At 37.1% G+C, this 19843-nt stretch overlaps 4 protein-coding genes across 6 annotated transcripts; 2 read left to right on the plus strand and 2 right to left on the minus strand.

Moving 5' to 3' along the window:
- Positions 1 to 2540: 2540 nt before the first annotated feature.
- Positions 2541 to 8254, minus strand: LOC110864601 (SWR1-complex protein 4). 3 transcript variants are annotated; one of them, XM_022113711.2, is made up of 17 exons: positions 8003 to 8254; positions 7843 to 7932; positions 6528 to 6593; positions 6373 to 6432; positions 5809 to 5865; positions 4956 to 5085; positions 4769 to 4836; positions 4590 to 4682; positions 4465 to 4512; positions 4213 to 4386; positions 3908 to 4018; positions 3662 to 3757; positions 3501 to 3569; positions 3315 to 3351; positions 3171 to 3214; positions 2956 to 3041; positions 2541 to 2871 (listed from the first exon to the last, which is right to left on the minus strand). In XM_022113711.2, exons 1-16 carry the CDS (start codon positions 8114 to 8116, stop codon positions 2964 to 2966), a joined length of 1335 nt encoding a protein of 444 aa, XP_021969403.1. In that variant the 5' UTR covers positions 8117 to 8254; the 3' UTR covers positions 2541 to 2871; positions 2956 to 2963. The 3 variants fall into 3 exon arrangements, with proteins under 3 accessions (XP_021969403.1, XP_021969402.1, XP_021969401.1); XM_022113710.2 differs by having other exon boundaries at positions 3315 to 3366; XM_022113709.2 differs by having other exon boundaries at positions 3315 to 3375.
- A 290-nt stretch (positions 8255 to 8544) lies between these two features.
- Positions 8545 to 10093, minus strand: LOC110944358 (glutathione S-transferase T3-like). Its single transcript, XM_022186018.2, has 2 exons — positions 9607 to 10093; positions 8545 to 9281 (listed from the first exon to the last, which is right to left on the minus strand). The coding sequence occupies exons 1-2, from the start codon at positions 10091 to 10093 to the stop codon at positions 8545 to 8547; spliced, it is 1224 nt and encodes a 407-aa protein (XP_022041710.1).
- A 3339-nt stretch (positions 10094 to 13432) lies between these two features.
- On the plus strand, positions 13433 to 15732 carry LOC110864603 (GDSL esterase/lipase At3g62280). Its single transcript, XM_022113713.2, has 5 exons — positions 13433 to 13712; positions 13796 to 13981; positions 14796 to 14959; positions 15040 to 15310; positions 15380 to 15732. Exons 1-5 carry the CDS (start codon positions 13499 to 13501, stop codon positions 15598 to 15600), a joined length of 1056 nt encoding a protein of 351 aa, XP_021969405.1. The 5' UTR covers positions 13433 to 13498; the 3' UTR covers positions 15601 to 15732.
- Positions 15733 to 16964: 1232 nt separating this feature from the next.
- Positions 16965 to 19655, plus strand: LOC110864602 (GDSL esterase/lipase At3g62280). Its single transcript, XM_022113712.2, has 5 exons — positions 16965 to 17203; positions 17441 to 17626; positions 18669 to 18832; positions 18912 to 19182; positions 19259 to 19655. Exons 1-5 carry the CDS (start codon positions 16984 to 16986, stop codon positions 19471 to 19473), a joined length of 1056 nt encoding a protein of 351 aa, XP_021969404.1. The 5' UTR covers positions 16965 to 16983; the 3' UTR covers positions 19474 to 19655.
- Positions 19656 to 19843: the final 188 nt, after the last annotated feature.

The raw sequence follows: 19843 nt of genomic DNA on the forward strand, positions 1-19843 counted from the left end.
TACCGGCGCTATGTTGTTGGTCGCGCCCCATTACATGTGGGCTTAGGCGTTCCATGGGGGCGTCCTCTTTGGGCATCCTGCTTCCCCCCTTTGACCAATTATTTTTTTTTAACCAAATCAAAATTGAATGGGTGCCACGTGTCGCAAGACGCCCTACCCAGCAAAGTTGCCCCACTCCCCCTTTTTTGCTCAAAATCCTCTAATCTAACGTGGCGCCACGTGTCGCAAGACGCCCTCTCAAAAGGATGCCCCACTCCCTTCAGTCTTACTTTTCTTTAGGTCTATTTGATTGTGAGATCTCAAATGATTGGTCTTATGATATAGTCTCAAAGGGACAGGGTTTGGTTCGTGGTGGTGCGTATCTCAAAGCGAGTATAGGTGGTTGTGAGATCTCAAATCAACTTATTGGTCTTATTAGGATAGATTGTTGTTAAAAAAAGAGTTTTTGAAAGTTATCATTTTAAACTAGGAAATCACGAAACATCATTTTTTTCGGATTTTGTATATATAATAGATAGAATAAAGTACGATCTTCCAACAAAGATAGATATGCCATATGGCTTCGGTAGAGGGAATACAAATGGAAAAAAAGTGGAACAAGAGGGTTGCAACAGAGAAAGGAATTAAACGTGATACTTGTCACGAATTTAAGTGGAGACAAAGAAGTGATGCAACAGCGGGACGCAAAGTTTTTTTTTTTTTTGAACGGCTAACCCCCAACTATTGCCATTTGGCCGCTGGCACTCTCAACTTTGACTTTGGCTCACACCACTCCCAATTTAACACATTGTTTGTCATGGCGCTCCCTCGTTAAATAAACACTAACCTGGTTAGGAAAATTAGCCTACGTGTCATTTTAATCTGATGTGGCATGTATGACGTGGCCACTTTTTGATGAAGTGGCTTGTTTCAGATTAGGTGTCATGCTGACGTGGCCCCTATCTCTCTACATCTCTCCCCCACCTCCCTCTCTCCACCAACTTCCACCAAAAACCATCACCGCCCACCACCGAACCCCCTGCCACCATTAACCACCATCATCATTTACCCCAGCCGCCATTTACCTTCACCATTTACCACCACCCACCAACGCCCTACCTGCCACCATCCTCTCACCACCGCCCCACCTGCAACAAGTTGCAACAACCCACCACCCACCATTGCATTTGAAAAACCCTACCTCAAACAACACGCACACCATACATTACCTGCCACCACTTTCTATTTCCTAATTATAAACTCATACACACAGACAAGACACAAATTTGAGTTTCTTGGAGAACCTTATCAAGATCTACAACAATCATAACCTACAACTATTTGCATAATCTGCACAATCTCACAATCAGGCAAAACACTCAAAACAAGCACCCCTCTCTCGTTTCTGGTAGTCGGCGACCGGAGCCGATTACCGGCCGGCTGCCATCCTCCGACCGCACCCCTCTCTCGTGTCTGGTAGTCGGCGACTTAGCGACTCGGAACATCGGCAGAAAGAAAGAAAGACGAGGCAGATACATACTTGACGGCGGCGACGTAGTGGGGAGGATGGCTGATTAAAGACGACCGCCGGTTGATGTGTGACCGAAGCCGGCGACAGTGGTGACTGGCGAGAAACGGAGGTTGGCTGGAGAAGGGGGTGCACGACAAAGTGGGTGACCGACGACGATGACGTGTGGAGGGCCGGCGGTTGTGGAAGTTGAGGGCGGAGAAGTAGGGATGTTGTGTCAATGTTCGGAACCGGCGATGATGATGGCTTAAGACGAAGACCGGCGTCAATGGGGGTGGGGTTCGGAGTGTGTGGCAGTCGGAGATGGAGGTTGATTCAGAGAGTGTGAAAAGGGTGGATGACTGGTGGTCGATGGCCTGTGGGTGTCGATGAGGGAATTGTGGGGATGAATTGTTAGGGTGTTGTGCTTAAAGATGATGAATCAGTTTAAATGACACGTAGGACATGCCACATCAGCTTAAATTGACACGTAGGCTAATTTTACTAACCAGGTTAGTGATTATTTAACGAGAGGGTGCCATGACAAATAATGTGTCAAGTTGGGAGTGGTGTGAGCCAAAGTCAAAGTTGAGAGTGTCAGCGGTCAAATGGCAATAGTTGGGGGTGTTTAAATCCATTAACCCTTTCTTTAATCCCATGTCGTCTGTGGAACTTGAACCCAAGACCTTCTCCTTCCCAACAGCGGGACGGAAAGTAAAAACGTCATTTCCCAGCAGCTTCGGTATAGGCTACCTTTTGATAACTATAAGCATAAACACATCCCTAAAAATGACTTACCTTTTGATTTTCACTATTTAGTGAATAACCATTTGATTTCCTCTATTTAGTTTTATTAACTTACAAGAAGTGAATCATTAAGATATGTTAAACTCAAGGGATAGACTAGAGAAACGCCTACAACATTACTAATCAACCCCTATTAATATGAGGTTATACACCTGTATAGGGGTGTACGATTTGATGGTATACGCCCGTATAGGTCATGTACACATCCGTAGAGAAGCAGCCAAGGGCATGGTCATACGACAGTATAGGCGTTCTAAGAAAGCTTCATACCACATAAATTTGATTAGCATCCAACACAACACAATTCAAATTCCTACACCCAAGCATACATTTCCCAGAAAGGTGTTTCAACATCCAGTGTTATGTGATAATGTTAACTCGTATTTACATTACATCGCATCATATCATATCTTGCATTTGGCAACTTCAAGAACACAAAAACTACATAGCATCTCCACTGTAGAATGTCATGTCTGCGATCTCCATGTTTCCTTGTACCACAACTTTGACCAGATTAAATCGCATGAAGATGAACAAGACAATTGATGCAGGTTTCCATTTTCTTGATGACCAATAAGCTGTCAGAATCAATCCCGTAAGTGTCATTATATCTGGATAAGAAGATTCTAATGTGCTTATTGATTATAAACAGTATGGCATACCTGCCGTATTAACTATCTGTAGCCTTCAATTTTCGAGGCCTTTTGTTAGAGTTAGCTGGTGAAGATGGAGCTTCTCTTCCTGGACCCTTTATTCACCCAAAGAACACAACCGTTAAAAATTGTTGACCGTAAAAAAAACTAACTAATAGAATCATATGGAGATATAATTATAAGCAGACCGAAGGCTCGAAGCCTAAAGGGAGCATGCTCCATACCTTGCGTTTTTGGTCCCTTTTGCCAACTCTTTCTGTTGATATTGCTGGAAAAAATGAAGATTAAAACAAACAAAATAATTAGAAAAAATTAAGAAAAGAAAAGAAAAATTAAACCACAAGTAAAAGTCCAATCAAGCTAATTACCTCCAAAGCTTACTGAGTCGGGGACGAATGTACGGTCCTGATCAATACCACGCTGTAAACGCTGTCAGGTCGCACCAAAAGAAACCATATGGAAACATAAAACATAAAACAGAGATAATTACATTAAATAAAAAAAATTAATACAACAAATACAGTTCACATTCGTCTTTTATAAGGCTTAGTAACCTTTGGTGTGTCTGGTGTTTCAGTATATGAACTTTCACGATAAGACGAACCCTCTTCCTTATTTTGCAACTAAAAAGAAAAAAATAATAATTTAGTAAGTCAAAAGGAAAATAAACGGAGGCTAATTAAATTAAAGAAACAAACATAAAACAAAACAGCACCAGTTTCTGAAGATTTAAAAGGGTCAGTATCTCTTTCCGCAATTCCAGATGCTCTGCACAAACAGCTTTAGTAGGGACTTTGGGTTTCAGATTCACCTGTACAAGTGGCAAAATTGTAATTTACTGCAACCACACCTGATTTCTCAGAGTATTTATGGGCTATAATATATCTTTAAAATAATAATTATGAAAGACTAAGAATATAAAAATCTTCCATCTACGAACGTATAGAAGATAATAGGAAACCTTAAGCTCTTGTAAAAATTGTTCAACGCGTTTAATAGTTCGCAGTCCTGCTGATGAGCTGGCAGCTTGCACCATTTTATCCAGTGCGTACGTTCTCAAGTACACCCGCATCTACATACAAGATAAATCAGTAACGTAAAATTACTTTGCACCAATAAATTACATAAAAATGCATGAAACAGCCAAACAGCTAATGACTAGATGACGGATGACCTATAGCCACATATATGTTTTCTAAAGTGCCCGATTTAAAACGCGAAAAAGAAAAACGTGACCAGACAACTATTTTAAGAGAATAACGATACCGCACGAAGGGAGGCTGCAGCAGCAGCAGCATTCTCTGCCATCGACATCAAAGGAGCAACACCTGAAGTAGCCTGAATATTAGAGGGTGATGCAGTGTCAACAAGAGCAGTAGTTTTCTCCATGCGTTCTGGGCTAGCATTTGATGCGACCGCCAACTCAGCATCCTGAGCAGCCTGAAAAAACAAGACATGAGGCACATATGTGTGTAAAGACAAGAGTAAAGTAGGAAAGAAATCTAGTATGAAACTTGCCTTTGCAGCCATACGAGACTCCATTATTTTCTTAGCTTCAGAAAGAACCTGAAAACAAAAGAATTAACAGAATAAAATATATATATATTTCCATAAAAATGTTTAAAAAGCCCTTGATTAGTTACCTCAGCATCTTTACGCTCTTGATGCTTTGTCTGAGAGAGAACCATGGACAATGCGCGCTTACGCTCAATCTCTTGAGAGATGTTGTATGGTTCCTACATCAAAGGGTAACATTAATCATTTTCTAAAAGCCAAATGTTAAGGTAAACATAATACAGGATACTAAAGGTGCATATGTTACTTTAACAAGTGGGTGACTAGAAACATCAGCAGGAGATGGAGCCCTTGCAATTAATATTGCCCGAGAAACTGCAATGGATACAAGAGGAACAACAATTAAAGTTATAACAAAGAACAATTAGTCATTTGTAGCTTTTCGTAACGGAAGAGGTGTCATAACATTAGTAAAAGAATATGAACTAAATTACCACTATAGTAGCGATTCTTTAGTTCCTCTACTGATCGAGATGAAGAAAATCTATCAGCAATTACAACGAACCGGAGATCGAAACGTTCGCATAAATCGAAGAGTTCATCCGTCTCTTCTTTAGTCCATGACTGGCAAATATATAAAACAATGCTAGTGACATACATTCCACCAATGTTGACTTGTCTAAGAGGGTGTTTGGGGTTGACTTTTGAAAATAGATTATGCGTTTTGAATAATCAGAATCAGATAATTAACTGTAACAAAACGTGATGTTGAAAGATAGTGTTTGGATTTGATTATGTTGCTTGATATCACAATAATCATATAATCAACTATTTGAGTGTTTGGCAAATATATATTTAAAAAAATAAACAAGTGAAAATCCTTTTCTAAACGCAAATAATCAATTTTTGGAAAACGGCGTTTTGTTGCAGTAGGGTTGGGAGCTGCTTTTGGAAAACTGCGTTTTGTAACTTTCTAAACGCAAATAATCAATTTTTTATTTTTTTTACCCAAACACTCAAAACTGATTACTTACGATTTCAAAACTCAATAATCTAAAAATCTCCTTCAAAACTCAACCCCAAACACCCTCTAAATCTTCTTTTAAAATTTTAAAACTTGCTTTTGTCAATAACAATAACAACTAGAACTTTTATGGTTTATTCCTGGGCAAAAAACGTTGTTTGGCTGAAATAGAAATTTAACCAAAGTTGGCTACGTTTAAGCAATTAACTCAACGACAAAGTGCAAAAAAATTCTGCACCCCTTATCGCTCATAAGACAGGAGAGGAGAGACTGAAAAATAATCCATAACAAATATGAAATATCGTAACGTATTTGACACTCACAGGATCTGTCAAATGCTTCTCATACTCCTCATCTGTGAACTTGATCACATCAACAGACTGCATCATTTCAAGTCAAAGTCAAAGTCAACATGACGTCCCTCTATAGTATACACACACATGCATATTATATATTAATTTTGCAATTACAACTACCACTAACACAGATATAGTTGAAAATCATCCCCGTATGAATACAAAGGATATAAGACCAAGCGGTATGGGGGCCGGCTTAGGCCCGGCGCCGGTCCCCCACACCGCTCCCCTTGCTCCGTCCCGTCGAAACCGGCTGCCACCCGACGTTCTTCACGGGCCTCCCTTCTCTCACATATACCTATACATACATACATATATACACATAAAGGGGTTCATCCCCCCCCCCCCTAGGTCCATCCCCTCCAAGCCACTCCTACGTGGCGCCGACGTGGCGGCCCATCCCCTTGGGGATGAGGCTCTCCATACCCACTAGTCTAAGTTACTACAATTCAAGTAACTGAGCTCAATGGCTGACAAGCTACAGAATTTTCTGGCACATGTAGCTGTTGTAAAGAGAAAGATGGCATGTACCTTGTTGTACTTTGCAAAGGAGTAATCTCCGGTTGGTGGAGCTCCATTTACAACTCTGACCTATAAAAGTTTAAAAGCGTAACGTGTTACAAAATACATCCAGCCTTTCCCTTCAAAGGTTATCAAGAAAAAAACATTATACAATAACAATATACCCAGTGGTACAGCTTCAAGTCATCTTTCCGAGCAGAATTTGTGAAAGAAAGCCATTCCCATGTTATCTGAAGAAAAAAAAAATCAAAATTGTCAACAAGTAAAATGTGAAATGCAAAACATGAACAAGCAGCTAGTGTAATAGTCCATATTAAAAGGTAGCAAAGATTAATAATTACGTGTGTTGATAGAAAGCAGACTTGGGCACTAGATGGGAGTATAGGACTCATATTTTGCAAATTTGAACATACAAGGTTCTAATTATTGACGGATATGTGTAGCAATCGTGTCGGGTTGACAGGTTCAATTGAATGTGTAAAACACATCAACCCAAATCCAATCAAACTTACCTGTGTAACCCATTTATCTGAATGAGTCAAACAGGTTGATGGATTGTAAATGAGACATGTCATAAATGGTTTAGTGGACTGTAAACATACTGTAACAAACGGATAAAACTGGAAGCCTATGTAATCTTTTTTTTTTATATATATAATTATAGTTTTAAACAGATTGCTTGGTACGAGTTAAACGAGGTAACCCGAACACCCAAAACCTGATTATTTTCATGTCGCGTGTCAGGTCTGTGTAGGGCTGTAAACGAACCGAACGAACACGAACAAAGGAATGAACATGTTCATGAACGGTCCACGAACGCTTACCGAACGAGATTTCTTGCTCGTGATCGTTCATTAAGGAGATGAACATGTTCATGAACTGTTCACGAACACTTACCGAACGTAGACAAACGCAAGCGAACCCAAATAAATGTTCATGAACACAAACGAACATTATACATTCATTTAAAAATACAATCTGCATTTTTCATTAGAAATAACCAAAAGTAAATAGACACTTAACATAACTAACACAAAACTTAGGAAGTTTGTCAAGCTTTAACACAAACTGAAATTAAAATGATCAAATGAGGGACGTTGGTGGATGCGGATAACACAACTATGGTTTCAAATTTTATAAACTAAAGTCAATATAATAAAAATAAAACATAAAAATACCTTTAAATAAATAAACACACCACCGAGCATTCACGAACATAAACGAACGAACGGAGCCTCTGTTCATGTCCGTTTGTTTAACTTATCGAACGAAATTTCTTGTTCATGTTTGTTCATCTATTAAAATAACAAACTTCCCGCCGAACGGTTCACGAACTGTTCGCTGAACGTTCAGTTCGTTAACAAATTACAACCCTAGGTGTGTGTAATGTTACAGGTCTTGTCATTCCAGTAAACTTACAGTTATAACAGTATAAACTAATTAAACAGCTTGAAAAGAAAAACATTATTATGACCTAACCTTCTCATTTTCAGGTTGATGACGCTTCTTCAACTGATTAACATCAACAGAAGGCATAAGAGGTGCCACACCACCTGTAAGCGCATAAACCTGCAACCAAAAGTATGTTTCAAGAAATCAAACAAATTTATATATATGCGATGTATGTATAAGTACAAACCTCACGCGAGATGCCATCGGGTTTTCTTTGAGAATCTTTTTGTGGTCTTGATTTCTTTTCCTGTGGTATAGGCAGTGAAATTTTTGGAAGCCCTAGAATGTCCTTTGCGTCCATTATGGAATCGAAGTTAGGGTTTTAATGTGATTTGTTTGCGAAGAAGACGATCAATGTGTCTGGAACTAACTCAGTCAGGATGCGAAAAAACTAGGGCTTGAATTTAGATTCGATGTAACGTTGTTGGATGGGGTGACTCAAAACAAACTTAGGGCATGTGTAGTCATAAAGCCCTCAAAGGGGCGTTATGCGCCATGTGGCATGCCACGTCACCCTGAGGCTTTATGGGGCTTTATGTAATTTGAGGCCGTAGACATAAAGCCCCTGTGTAATCATTACTCTTTTTTAATTTTTAATTTTTTAATTCATTTTGTAAGTTTTTTAAAAATAAAATTCATTTCATTAAATAAAAAAAAGTACAATAAAATAAAAAAAAAACATGAAACTAGAAAAAAAACATTAAACTAGCATAAAAAAAAATTACACAATCAAAGATTATATTTTTTTTCAATCCGCTCCTTTTGAGCCAACGCCATTTTCAAAGCTTTTCCCGTTAAGTGGTCATGCGGTTTGGAGTAGAAGTCAAAGTCGTTAGCCCATTGTCGATCCCGCATAATCTCCGTAACTTTTTCGTTCTCCTCCAAACGTTTGTTACCGAGTTCGTGTATGTCTTGAAGCCGCTTGTTTATCTCCGAAAATGCGTGACTCATATCCGTTCCCATAGACATCGACGACGACTCGGGTTTTTTCGCCCGGCTTTTTCTTCCGGGCGGTCTTGGTAGCTCCTCCACCGGCTCGTCATCCGGAATATCCTCGTTCAAGCCGATGTTTCGAGCGTCGGAGGTTGGCGTTTCGGGTTCACCCGACTCGTTTGTTTTGGACCTCTTTGATGGCCGTGTATTTCCCGAACGACCACTAGGAGTAGTTACGACGGCCCATTTGGGGCTATGGCGAAGGATTTGCCAACACTTCATGTACGGGAAATGGCCATTAGCGTTCGTATACTCGACCAATGCCTCTTGCGTAATGTCTTCATTGCTACTTCCACTTTTCCACCCGGAATACAAGCGTTGGTACACGGTTTGAAAGTTTGTGCACTTCTTGTTTATATCGGACCACTTCCCCGATATAGAGTCCGGTAGGCGGTATTCCTCTCCCCTACCCATGAGCTCGAAAAAGAGTTCTCGTATTCGGTTCCAAAATACGGTTTTACTTTGATTGTTTGCTACACACAAAACAATATAAAATGTTAGCTCATAATTTAAAAAATAAAAACTGGAAATAATAAAAAACAGAAAAAAAAAATAAAAAACAGAAAGTAATTAAAAAACAGAAAATAATAAACAGAAAATAATAAAACAGAAAATAAATAACAGAAAATTATAAAACAGAAAATAAAAAACAAAAAACTGAAAATAAAAAAAAACACAAAATAAATAAAAACCTGAAAATAAAAATAAAACAGAAAAAAAATTTAAAAACAGAAAATAAAAAACCGAAAATAAAAAAAACAGAAAAAAAATATAAAAACAGAAAAAAAATAAACATACCTATGACCGGGTCCTCCGAAACATCGATGAAAGCGCGGGTTAACGCATACTCCTCTTCGGGCTCCCACGTTTGCACATTTTTTTTCGTTCGGGTGTTGGTTTCCACTTTCTTTTTATGTGCCCGTTTTGCTTTTTCTTTTCCTTTTTGCGTCTCCGGTTGCGTATCCGGTACCTCGGGTTGCGTCTCCGGAACAACATCGGGTTCGTGTAGTGGGGAGCCGAACGCTTGAGCCGACCCAAACGCTTGAGACGACCCCATCCCATCCATGTTTTGACTTGGGTTCCACCCGTAGAGATTAGGGTCCCATGATAGCGGTTGGTTCAAAAGATTCATGAACCCGGGACTTTGTTGATTGTAATCGAGAAAACCGGAGCCGTAAGGGTTGGGTCTAGTGGGAACCGGTGCCACGGGACGAGTAGGATTGCCACTTTGGTTTGGGTCCGCACTAGATCGGGGAGGAATGAAGCCCCGGTTGAATGGATTCATTGTATAAAATATTGAGAGAGATGAGAATGTTTGAATGTGTATGGTAAAAAAATAATGAGATGAGAATGATTTTAAAGGAAAGTTTAAAAAGAAATTGATTTTTTTTTTTATTAAATTCGACCGTTTGTAACGGTCAAAAAATTTAAAACAATTCTTCATCACGCCGCTATAATGTTCGCGCTGGCCAAAATATTTCAAACATGGCGCCGGGGGGGGGGGGGGGGGCGGTGTTCGCGGCGCCATAATGGCGCTATGGCCCCTTCTCGCGCCCCAGTACACATTGCCTTATACATTTAATTTCACATGTATATAATAAACTTATAATATTTAGGCTTCTCCAAACCAACATTTTAATAAAAAAAAAAACTAATTTTTTTTCCTTGCACAACCCAACCTACCTCAATATTCTACTCACATTCGTAACCCAACCTTTAAAATAATTTTTATTAAATATATATTTTTTACTTATTATTTATCCATAAATGTGTTAGAAATAGTTATAATTAATATTTTCATTTGAAATCGATTTGTTTTAAAAGCAATCATCAAAGATCAATACATGTGAAAAAACAAAGATAATGTATTTTTATAAAAAAAAGTCAATTAAAAATATATATATTTTTTAAAGGAATTCGGTTTTTGATAAAATATATATATCGATATGTTCACAAAAAAAAAGTTAAACGTTGTGTTTTCAGATTTTTTAATAATTAAATATTAATAAGTTATTAAAGAAAATAATGTTTTACGTAGAATTAATTGTTATACAACAAAATTGAAAAACATAATAAAAATCTAACCATACATTTGCCAACAAGTGACATCTTAAAATTATTAAACAATTCACAACCAAAGTTGCACCATCACATAGGTCGTGAAAATTAAATGCATTTTTTATTTTTATTTTTATTTTTCACTTTTTGAGCAACCAATCCACCAATTGGTCACCGATGAATGTTGACTTACGCATTCGTACATTTAAAAATCAAATGGTTTCATATATATTTATTTATGCAAAAAAAAAAAAAAAAACAATCTCAACTTGGTCTATAGCTTGACTCGAGTTACTCATGTGTTTAAACGAGTTAAATGGATTGACGAATTATTATATTCTCATTGTGCTGGCCACTCTCGATGCATTTTTTCCATACATCCACATCTCATAATTGTGGTTGCCTTACCATCGTCTCAATTACACTCACATCATTGATTCATTGTCACACTACAAATCTCCCTCCACTCTACCATTGCATTATTCACCATGGCCATCCATATAAAGCTAAAAAATGTTGTGTTAAACAAGATACAAAACGTTTAACATGATTATTGAACTTGCACACGACACGTTTAATACGACTATTGAACCTGAACATGAAACATTTTTAATTAAAAGTGTCATTCACTCCAAGTCTTCAATAACATCAACATGTTTAATAAGCGGGTTACATGACATGTTTAACACGGTAAATATAATAACATCACCTGTTAAACACGATTAAATATAGGCAATTCAAAAACACGGATGACATCACATGTCTAACACATTTTTTTGGCATGACACCCTCAACATGGTTAAAATAATAATAAGAAAAATAATACGATAAAATAAAAGTTACCGAAAATTATAATCCATAAAATTCTTAAAGATCAACTAAAAGAAAATTCCATAAAACAACATTGTTTAGAGGGTAGGATCAAAATGAATAAAAAAAGAAAAATGTAAAAAGAGTTTTGGATCAATTTGGCAACAAAACATATATGTAATCTGATGAAAATACTCTTGAGTTAACTGATATTTTTTAACAAAGTTAGAGGGTAGGATCAAAATGGCAAAATAATGAAAAACTCAGGGACTCAGGAGAAAAAAAAAACTATTTGGACTAAAGTGGCAATTTGAGACAAACCTCAGGGACTAAAATAACAATTTACTCTTCCATAAATCTACATTGTTTAGATAAACGGATCTTACGTGTGCATGTTAACTTATTTCACACACGAATCACATAATTACTTAAATGGGTTATGTGTGTCATACCCATTTAGCTTCGTGTTGTGTCATGTCATATTATTGGCCGTGTCATAAACATTCATAACTTGTTTCTCCTTTTATTTTTATTCTCTTCAGTTTAGGCTCATAGTCTTTTATTTATTATTTGGTGTGGTAAATATTCATGGTTATGGTAGTGATGGATACACAGATGTTAAAAACTGCGGTAGTGGATAATTATATCAATGACTGGACACTCAAGACTTCATCAATCAAGCCTAAGGCTGTAAACGAACCGAATGTTCAGCGAACAGTTCGTGAACCGTTCGGCGGGAAGTTCGTTTATGTTCGTTCGATAAGCTTAACGAACGAACACGAACAAAAAATTTCATTCGATAAGCTTAATGAACGAACACGAACAAAGGTCTCGTTCGTTCGACTGCGTTCGTGAACGTTCGGTAATATGTTCGTTTATGTTCGTTCGTTTATGTCCATTCGTGTTCGGTTTTTTATGTTTATTTTTCTAAAAGTTTTTAATGTTTTATTAATTTTTTACTTTCCCCCATATGTATTTCCCTCTCTCTGGCCCTCTCCCTCTTTGATATCACGCTCCTTCATTCAGCCTATCTCCGATCGATTTAACCCAATATCATCCATCCCTTCAATCTTTAAATGGTTATATTTAACTACTTTCTTTGTGTACAATTTTTAAGATTAACGGTGCCTTTTTTAATTTTCAAAATAAAGTTCATTTGTGTTCGTTTGCGTTCGTGGTTAGTGTTCACGAACTGTTCGCGAACAACCAAAATTCCTTACGAACGAACACGAACACAAACTTCTGTTCGTCATGTGTTCGCGAACAGTTCATGAACATCCAAATTTCCTTAACGAACGAACACGAACATAGCCTTGTTCGTGTTCGTTCGGTTCGTTTACAGCCTCAAGCCACAAGGTTTATTGGAAAGATGGTCCATGGTTGTACAACTCTTTTAAATAGAGTTAACTATGACCAATTCATTTGCTTGCACAAAAACATTATTTATTTAATTACGATGTCTTAGCTCGGTTAACTTGCAAGGCTTGACCAATGGAATAATATAAGAAGTATCATTTATCTATTAAGCATGTGTTCATACAATGTGTGCTTGCTTTATTATGATGATGGATGCCAATATCTAATAAACACACAAATATCCACTTGTACTTTCATATTACACTTATATCAACTAGATCCAAAACTGGTGCTCATCCACATGTTCACACACCTTGTGTCTTGTTTTAAAAAAAAATACCACCTTTTGTTTATAATTCCTATAATTATGGTTACTCCACATGTTCTTTTTCATGTTCACAAACCTTTAAATATATATAAGACATAGTAGATAGATCAAGTGAATGATTAGAAACTAATAATAGATATGAAAAGGGTAATTCTGTTATTATCATGGGTTTGGATGCTTGTTGGTATCTCAGCATCCAGACCTCTAATTATTAACTTCGGTGATTCAAATTCCGACACAGGCGGTGTGCTGGCCGGTGCAGGTCTTCCCATTGGCCTTCCACATGGCATTACATTCTTTCATAGAGGCACGGGCCGCTTTGGCGATGGCAGACTCATCATTGACTTTTTCTGTTAGTCAACTCTCTCTTCCCTCCATTTCTTGTTGTTGTTTCACATATTTCAACCTGTTAACTTTGGTCAATGTTTGAAACAGGTGAACATTTAAATCTGAGTTATTTGAGCCCATATTTGGAATCACTAGCACCGAATTTCACAAGTGGAGTAAATTTTGCGGTAGCTGGAGCCATGACTCTACCGCAGTTTGTTCCTTTTCAGCTTGATGTGCAAGTTCGCCAATTCGTCCATTTTAAGAATCGTTCACTTGAACTCCTCTCCCTCGGTATGTTCATATTCGCTTACCGGCAAAATTATCATTTTCCAGCTTATTAGACTAGTTATGTAACCTGTATATAACCGTATTATACACGTATTAAATATACAACCTTGTTACCGGTTTAACTATATCAATAGTTGAGTAAGGTACACTGATGGTCCCTGTGGTTGACCAAAATTTTGGATTTGGTCCATAGCTTTCCAAAAGTGTACGGGTGGTCCTTGTGGTTTGCACTTTGTAACGCATTTAACCCCTAACTTGGACATGTTAAAACCTTTAGATTTGTTAGCTGGGGACTAAATCCGTTACAAAATGAAAACCACAGGGACCATCCATGTACTTTTGAAAAGCTAGGGATCAAATCCAAAATTGTGGTTAACCACAGGGACCATCCATGTGCCATCAGTTATGAAAACTTGAACAATGTTTAAAGAGTTAATTGCCATTTTAGTCCCTATGGTTTGGGCCATTTTGCCAGTTTAGTCCAAAGGTTTCATTTTTAACATCTGGATCCAAAAAGGTTTCATCGTTGCCATTTTGGTCCAACTGACTTAACTCCGTCCATATCTGTTAAAGCTGCCAAGGGCATTTTTGTCAGATATGGATGGAGTTAAGTCAGTTGGACCAAAATGAAATGACAAAAATGCCCTTGGCAGCTTTAACAGATATGGATGGAGTTAAGTCAGTTGGACCAAAATGGCAACGATGAAACCTTTTTGGATCCAGATGTTAAAAATGAAACCTTTGGACTAAACTGGCAAAATGGCCCAAACCACAGGGACTAAAATGGCAATTTACTCAATGTTTAAATAAACTGCAGGTTCTGGGAACTTCATCAATGAAAATGGATTTCGTAGCGCGCTTTACATGATAGATATCGGACAAAATGATCTGCTGGTTGCGCTGTATGCAGCAAATCTCACTTATCCACCAGTTGCAGCCAAAATTCCATCTTTTATAGCAGAAATTAAACTAGCTGTTCAAGTAAGCATCCATCTCTCGGTTTCATCCCGTCGTTTTTCTGTTTTAGATGCATGCTAAAGTTTTATATGGTGAAAATGTAGAATTTATATTTGTACGGTGGGAGAAAGTTCTGGATACACAGCACGGGCCCGTTAGGATGCGCTCCAAAAGAGCTTGCTTTACACGCACACAATGATACCGATCTTGACAAAATTGGATGCTTTCGCGTCCATAACGATCTAGCCAAACTTTTCAACAAAGGGTTACGTAGAATGTGCAAAGAACTGAAACATGAGTTAAAAGGCGCGGTTATTGTGTATGTGGATGTGTACAGCGTCAAATATAATCTCTTCGCCAAACCGTCAAAATATGGTAACAACATATTTAAATTCACTTAATTTTTAGTTTTAAATAATGAAACTAATGATTTGATTTTTACAGGATTTGTAGAGCCATTTAAGGCGTGTTGTGGGTACGGAGGGCCTCCAAACAACTACAATGTGAAAGCCACATGTGGGCAGCCCGGTTACAACATATGCGATAATGTAACATCGGCTATAGTGTGGGATGGTGTTCATTACACGGAAGCTGCAAATAAGGCGGTCGCTGCTACAATTCTTTCGACGCCATCATTAAAACTAGAGCGGTTTTGGTTGGATTGACACCGTTATTTATAAGTAGTCAGACATTCTAATAATAAATACTTACAAAATTTGAATACAAATGAGTGGAACACTAGTTTACATTTGTGTATTTTTTTTTTAGTAAAAAAGTTGCATTATATTTCATTCAAATCATCAGGGCAAATTACATAAGGGTAGCAGGTAGACGAGCAACAAACTGCGCCGCCATTCCTTTCTGAATAGAGTGGAGACTTATAGTATAACAGTATACTCTTATAGAGTGAAGCTATAAAGAAAACTCGTATAGTATCCGTATTTACTCTTGCGAAATAATATAACATCAAATATACATATTTTCAAACAAAATTTCATTTCAACAAAGATGTTGGTATCAATTTTAATTTTTATCACTATAGAGTATAGACTGATTCTTTAATATAATGATGGTTTGTTATCCAGAAAGTATATAATGCTTTCATTTCATATAAGTATCTAGTCAACTTTAAAGTCTTATATTTATATATAAAAATAGATATACAATTGATTATTAAAACAACTTGATATTTAAAATTACTAAACAAGTCTTATATTTATATATCAAGTTACAGTTGTACTATTTAAAAACAAATACACAATTGATTATCAAAACAACTTGATATTTAAAAATTACTAAACAAGTCTTCATCCATATGTCCTTTTGTGGTTTCCTTAATATAGAAACATAGATTCCTGCAACTTGATGGTATAATTCAATCATTCACATGTTGTATTTTAGCTTAGAAATTTCAATTAGGGCCGAATTTACCGCTCTATATTTTTATTAAATATACCAAGGCCTCTAGGGACTCAAAAAAATTAAAAATAACTAATAGTTGTAAAATAAAAATTCTGATAACCTTGAAACTATAAAAATATCCTCTAAGACTTATAAATTTTTTTATAGAGTTTCAATATTTTTTGGTTTCTATTTAGTATGAAAACAATTTAAATAGATAATAAAAGTTAAAAAAATATATTAAGTTTTTAGTTCATTAAAACATAACAAATAGATCATTGATAGTTAAAATAGTTCTAATTTAAATTTATTTCAAGAATTAAAAAGTAATACTCTTATTTATATAAAAATATATTTCCTCTAAATGTATTGTATTGCTTCTATGCTCATGCAATTAGTTTTGCACAAAGTTTTTTCCAATCAAAAACTGAAAATATTAGCCAAGATCCACAATATCATATAAATATGGAACCAAGTAAGCTTTAAAAAATTTATTAATTATATTGTATTTAAATAAACTTAGATGGACATGTATTATTATATTACAAAAGTTGAAATATAGGTTGACCTTGGTTTCTCATGCAATCTCATCCCTCAATATAAGAACCAAATGAAGGTAGATTAGACTACATCAAGTGATCTAAAATATGAAAATTGTAAATGCATTTTGGGGGCTTTTATGGTTTAGTATGCTCTTTGGTATCTCACTGTCTAGACCTATGATTATCAACTTTGGTGATGCAAATTCTGACACTGGAGGCGTGCTAGCCGGCGCTGGACTCCCCATCGGCCTTCCACATGGCATTACATTCTTCCACAAAGGCACTGGCCGATTCGGCGATGGTCGACTCATCCTTGACTTTATCTGTGAGTCCACTCTCTCTTTGTTTTATGGAGTATGCCCGTTAACTGAAAACTCACGGGCCCTACCAATATCATGTTTGCGGAAAAGTAGAAAAATATGTATTCGAACGTGAGACCTTTCATAGTTTTAAGGAGGGACTCGAACGTTTACCACTTTGTCATGAAGTTTGCTTACTTTTCAATTAGTTTTGCATTAATTTTCGACATGCTAGTTTTGTTCAATGTTATATTTTGGAACAGGTGAGCATCTGAAGCTGGGCTATCTGAGCCCATATATGGAATCACTGGCACCAAATTTCACTAGTGGTGTAAACTTTGCAGTAGCCGGAGGCATGATTCTACCACCGTTTATTCCTTTTCATCTTGGTGCGCAAGTTCGCCAGTTCATCCATTTCAAGAATCGCTCGCTTGAACTCCTCTCGCAAGGTATGCTCATTTCTAGCTTTCCGGATCCATCATTCTTGTTTATTTGGGTAACACATCCTTCGGGTCCATGTTCAACATGAGTACAATGTGAATTTCTGACACGATCCGATACTAACACAAAAGTTTTGGGGTAAAGTCTAAACGGGGTTTGGGTCAGTTCTGGGTCGAGCCCGTGAATACGTTTAACTAAGCGGGTTGTGTTCGGGTCAACCTAACGGGTTGACCCATTATAAATTCTTTTTAAAAAAATAGGGGTGCAAACGAGCCGAGCCGAGCCCGAGCTCGACCAGGCTCGAGCTCGAGCTCGTTTAACATATGAAAGCTCGTGCTCGAGCTCAGCTCGATTCGAACTTTATTTTAAAAGCTCGAGCTCGGCTCGAAGGTAATTTTCCAAGCTCGAGCTCGGCTCGAGCTCGACTCGTATAGTATTTATTAATTAATTTATATTAATTGTAATTATTATTATACATATAATTTAGTTATTTTTTTATACTTATATAAATGGTAATTATTTTTATATAAATATATGTTTAATATATTAATAAAAAATATATAAACAGAAAGCTCGTTTAGGCTCGCGAGCCGGCTCGAGCTCGATAAGCGAAGCTCGGGCTCGTTTACTAAACGAGCTTGTTTTTAGGCTCGAGCTCGTTTAAGCTCGGCTCGTTCGAGCTTTTTTTCGAGCCGAGTAGCTCGGCTCGTTTGCACCCCTATAAAAATTGTTTTATGTCTGTCTTTGAATAGACACATAGACTATATTATAACAAAAGTTAAAAAAGAGAAGTTAGCATTGTGACCTGTTAATAATTTGTAGTTTTGGAGTATTAGTTTGTGAAAATAAAATAAAATAAATTTCGGGGTTAAGCAGCCCTCGTTTGTGTCAACCCAAGACTATAAGTGGAGTGTTGGGGTTCAACCCGCAAACCCACAAACACGACCCGTTTAGCACCCCCTAACATCCTTGGAACTTCACTTACACCTTCGTTGTGGGCCTTGTGGCGTTTGCGTCATTCTGGAAATAAATACTTTTTTTTATAAACAGGTTCTGGGAACTTTATAAACGAAGATGGATTCCGTAACGCGCTTTACATGATAGATATGGGACAAAATGATATTTTGGAAGCACTGTATGCGTCAAATCTTACTTACGCACCAGTTGCAGCCCAAATACCATCTTTCGTAGCAGACACTAAACTTGCTATTCAAGTAAACATCTTTTCATGTGATTTCATCTTTTATACCGTAAACTACATGTTGACAAGTCAAATTTATACGTAAAATGTAGAATCTATACCAGTACGGTGCTAGAAAGTTCTGGATATTCAGCACCGGGCCACAAGGTTGTGCTCCTAAAGAACTCGCGTTACATGCACACAAAGATACCGATCTTGACAGCATCGGTTGCTATCGCGTCCACAACGATCTATCAAAACTTTTCAACAAAGGTTTAAGTAGAATGTGTGACGAGTTGAGACCGGTGTTAAAAGATGCAGTTATCGTGTATGTGGATGTATACAAAATCAAATATGATCTGTTTGCCAACCCTTCAAAATATGGTAACTATGTATTAAAGTTTACTTCGAGTTTAGTTGTGGATCGAGAGAATTAACGGTTTGAGTTGACTGTTGACAGGATTTGTAAAACCGCATAAAGCGTGCTGCGGGTATGGAGGGGATCCAAATAATTACAATGTGAAAGCGACGTGCGGGCAGCCTGGATACAACATGTGTAGTAACGTATCGTCGGCTATTATATGGGATGGTGTTCATTACACAGAAGCTGCAAATAAAATAGTTGCTTCCGAAATCCTCTCCATGTCATTGCTAAAACTAGACGAGTTCTGGTAGATCCGAAATTGGAAGAATAAATTGCTGAATGAATAAGATGGATGGATGAATGAATGTTATTTTTGGATTTGATAAACAGTTAAGTTTTATGTATTTGACACTGTTTCCAGCATTTATAATGAACAGAAAATGCAGATCTAACTTCAAATTTGATTTAGATTATTAAATTCGATGCTCGGGTATATGACGTTTTTACTTTTATTCAATGATCATTTGGAAGAAGCGTTCGTTTCGTGGAATGTAATGGAATTGGAATTTGCACAGGAATTGAAATTTGATTCGGAATTTAGGTGCGTTTGTTCGATTTCAATTCATTTTTTTGTTGAAACCAACAAAATAAGAAATGAAATCAACATTCCAATTCCATCAA

Source organism: Helianthus annuus, chromosome 6 (assembly GCF_002127325.2).
Source record: "Helianthus annuus cultivar XRQ/B chromosome 6, HanXRQr2.0-SUNRISE, whole genome shotgun sequence".
Classification (NCBI taxonomy): domain Eukaryota; kingdom Viridiplantae; phylum Streptophyta; class Magnoliopsida; order Asterales; family Asteraceae; genus Helianthus; species Helianthus annuus.

Coding starts and splice junctions, on each gene's coding strand:
- LOC110864601 (XM_022113709.2), bottom strand. CDS start 8,116: ATGGACGCAAAGGACATTCTAGGGCTTCCAAAAATTTCACTGCCTATA. Junction 4,387..4,464: donor AGTCTCGTATGGCTGCAAAG/GCAAGTTTCATA, acceptor TTGTTTTTTCAG/GCTGCTCAGGATGCTGAGTT. Junction 3,758..3,907: donor AATTTTTACAAGAGCTTAAG/GTTTCCTATTAT, acceptor CCACTTGTACAG/GTGAATCTGAAACCCAAAGT.
- LOC110864603 (XM_022113713.2), top strand. CDS start 13,499: ATGAAAAGGGTAATTCTGTTATTATCATGGGTTTGGATGCTTGTTGGT. Junction 13,713..13,795: donor ACTCATCATTGACTTTTTCT/GTTAGTCAACTC, acceptor TGTTTGAAACAG/GTGAACATTTAAATCTGAGT. Junction 15,311..15,379: donor CGCCAAACCGTCAAAATATG/GTAACAACATAT, acceptor TGATTTTTACAG/GATTTGTAGAGCCATTTAAG.
- LOC110944358 (XM_022186018.2), bottom strand. CDS start 10,093: ATGAATCCATTCAACCGGGGCTTCATTCCTCCCCGATCTAGTGCGGAC. Junction 9,282..9,606: donor TTCGGAGGACCCGGTCATAG/GTATGTTTATTT, acceptor TTTTGTGTGTAG/CAAACAATCAAAGTAAAACC.
- LOC110864602 (XM_022113712.2), top strand. CDS start 16,984: ATGAAAATTGTAAATGCATTTTGGGGGCTTTTATGGTTTAGTATGCTC. Junction 17,204..17,440: donor ACTCATCCTTGACTTTATCT/GTGAGTCCACTC, acceptor ATTTTGGAACAG/GTGAGCATCTGAAGCTGGGC. Junction 19,183..19,258: donor TGCCAACCCTTCAAAATATG/GTAACTATGTAT, acceptor GACTGTTGACAG/GATTTGTAAAACCGCATAAA.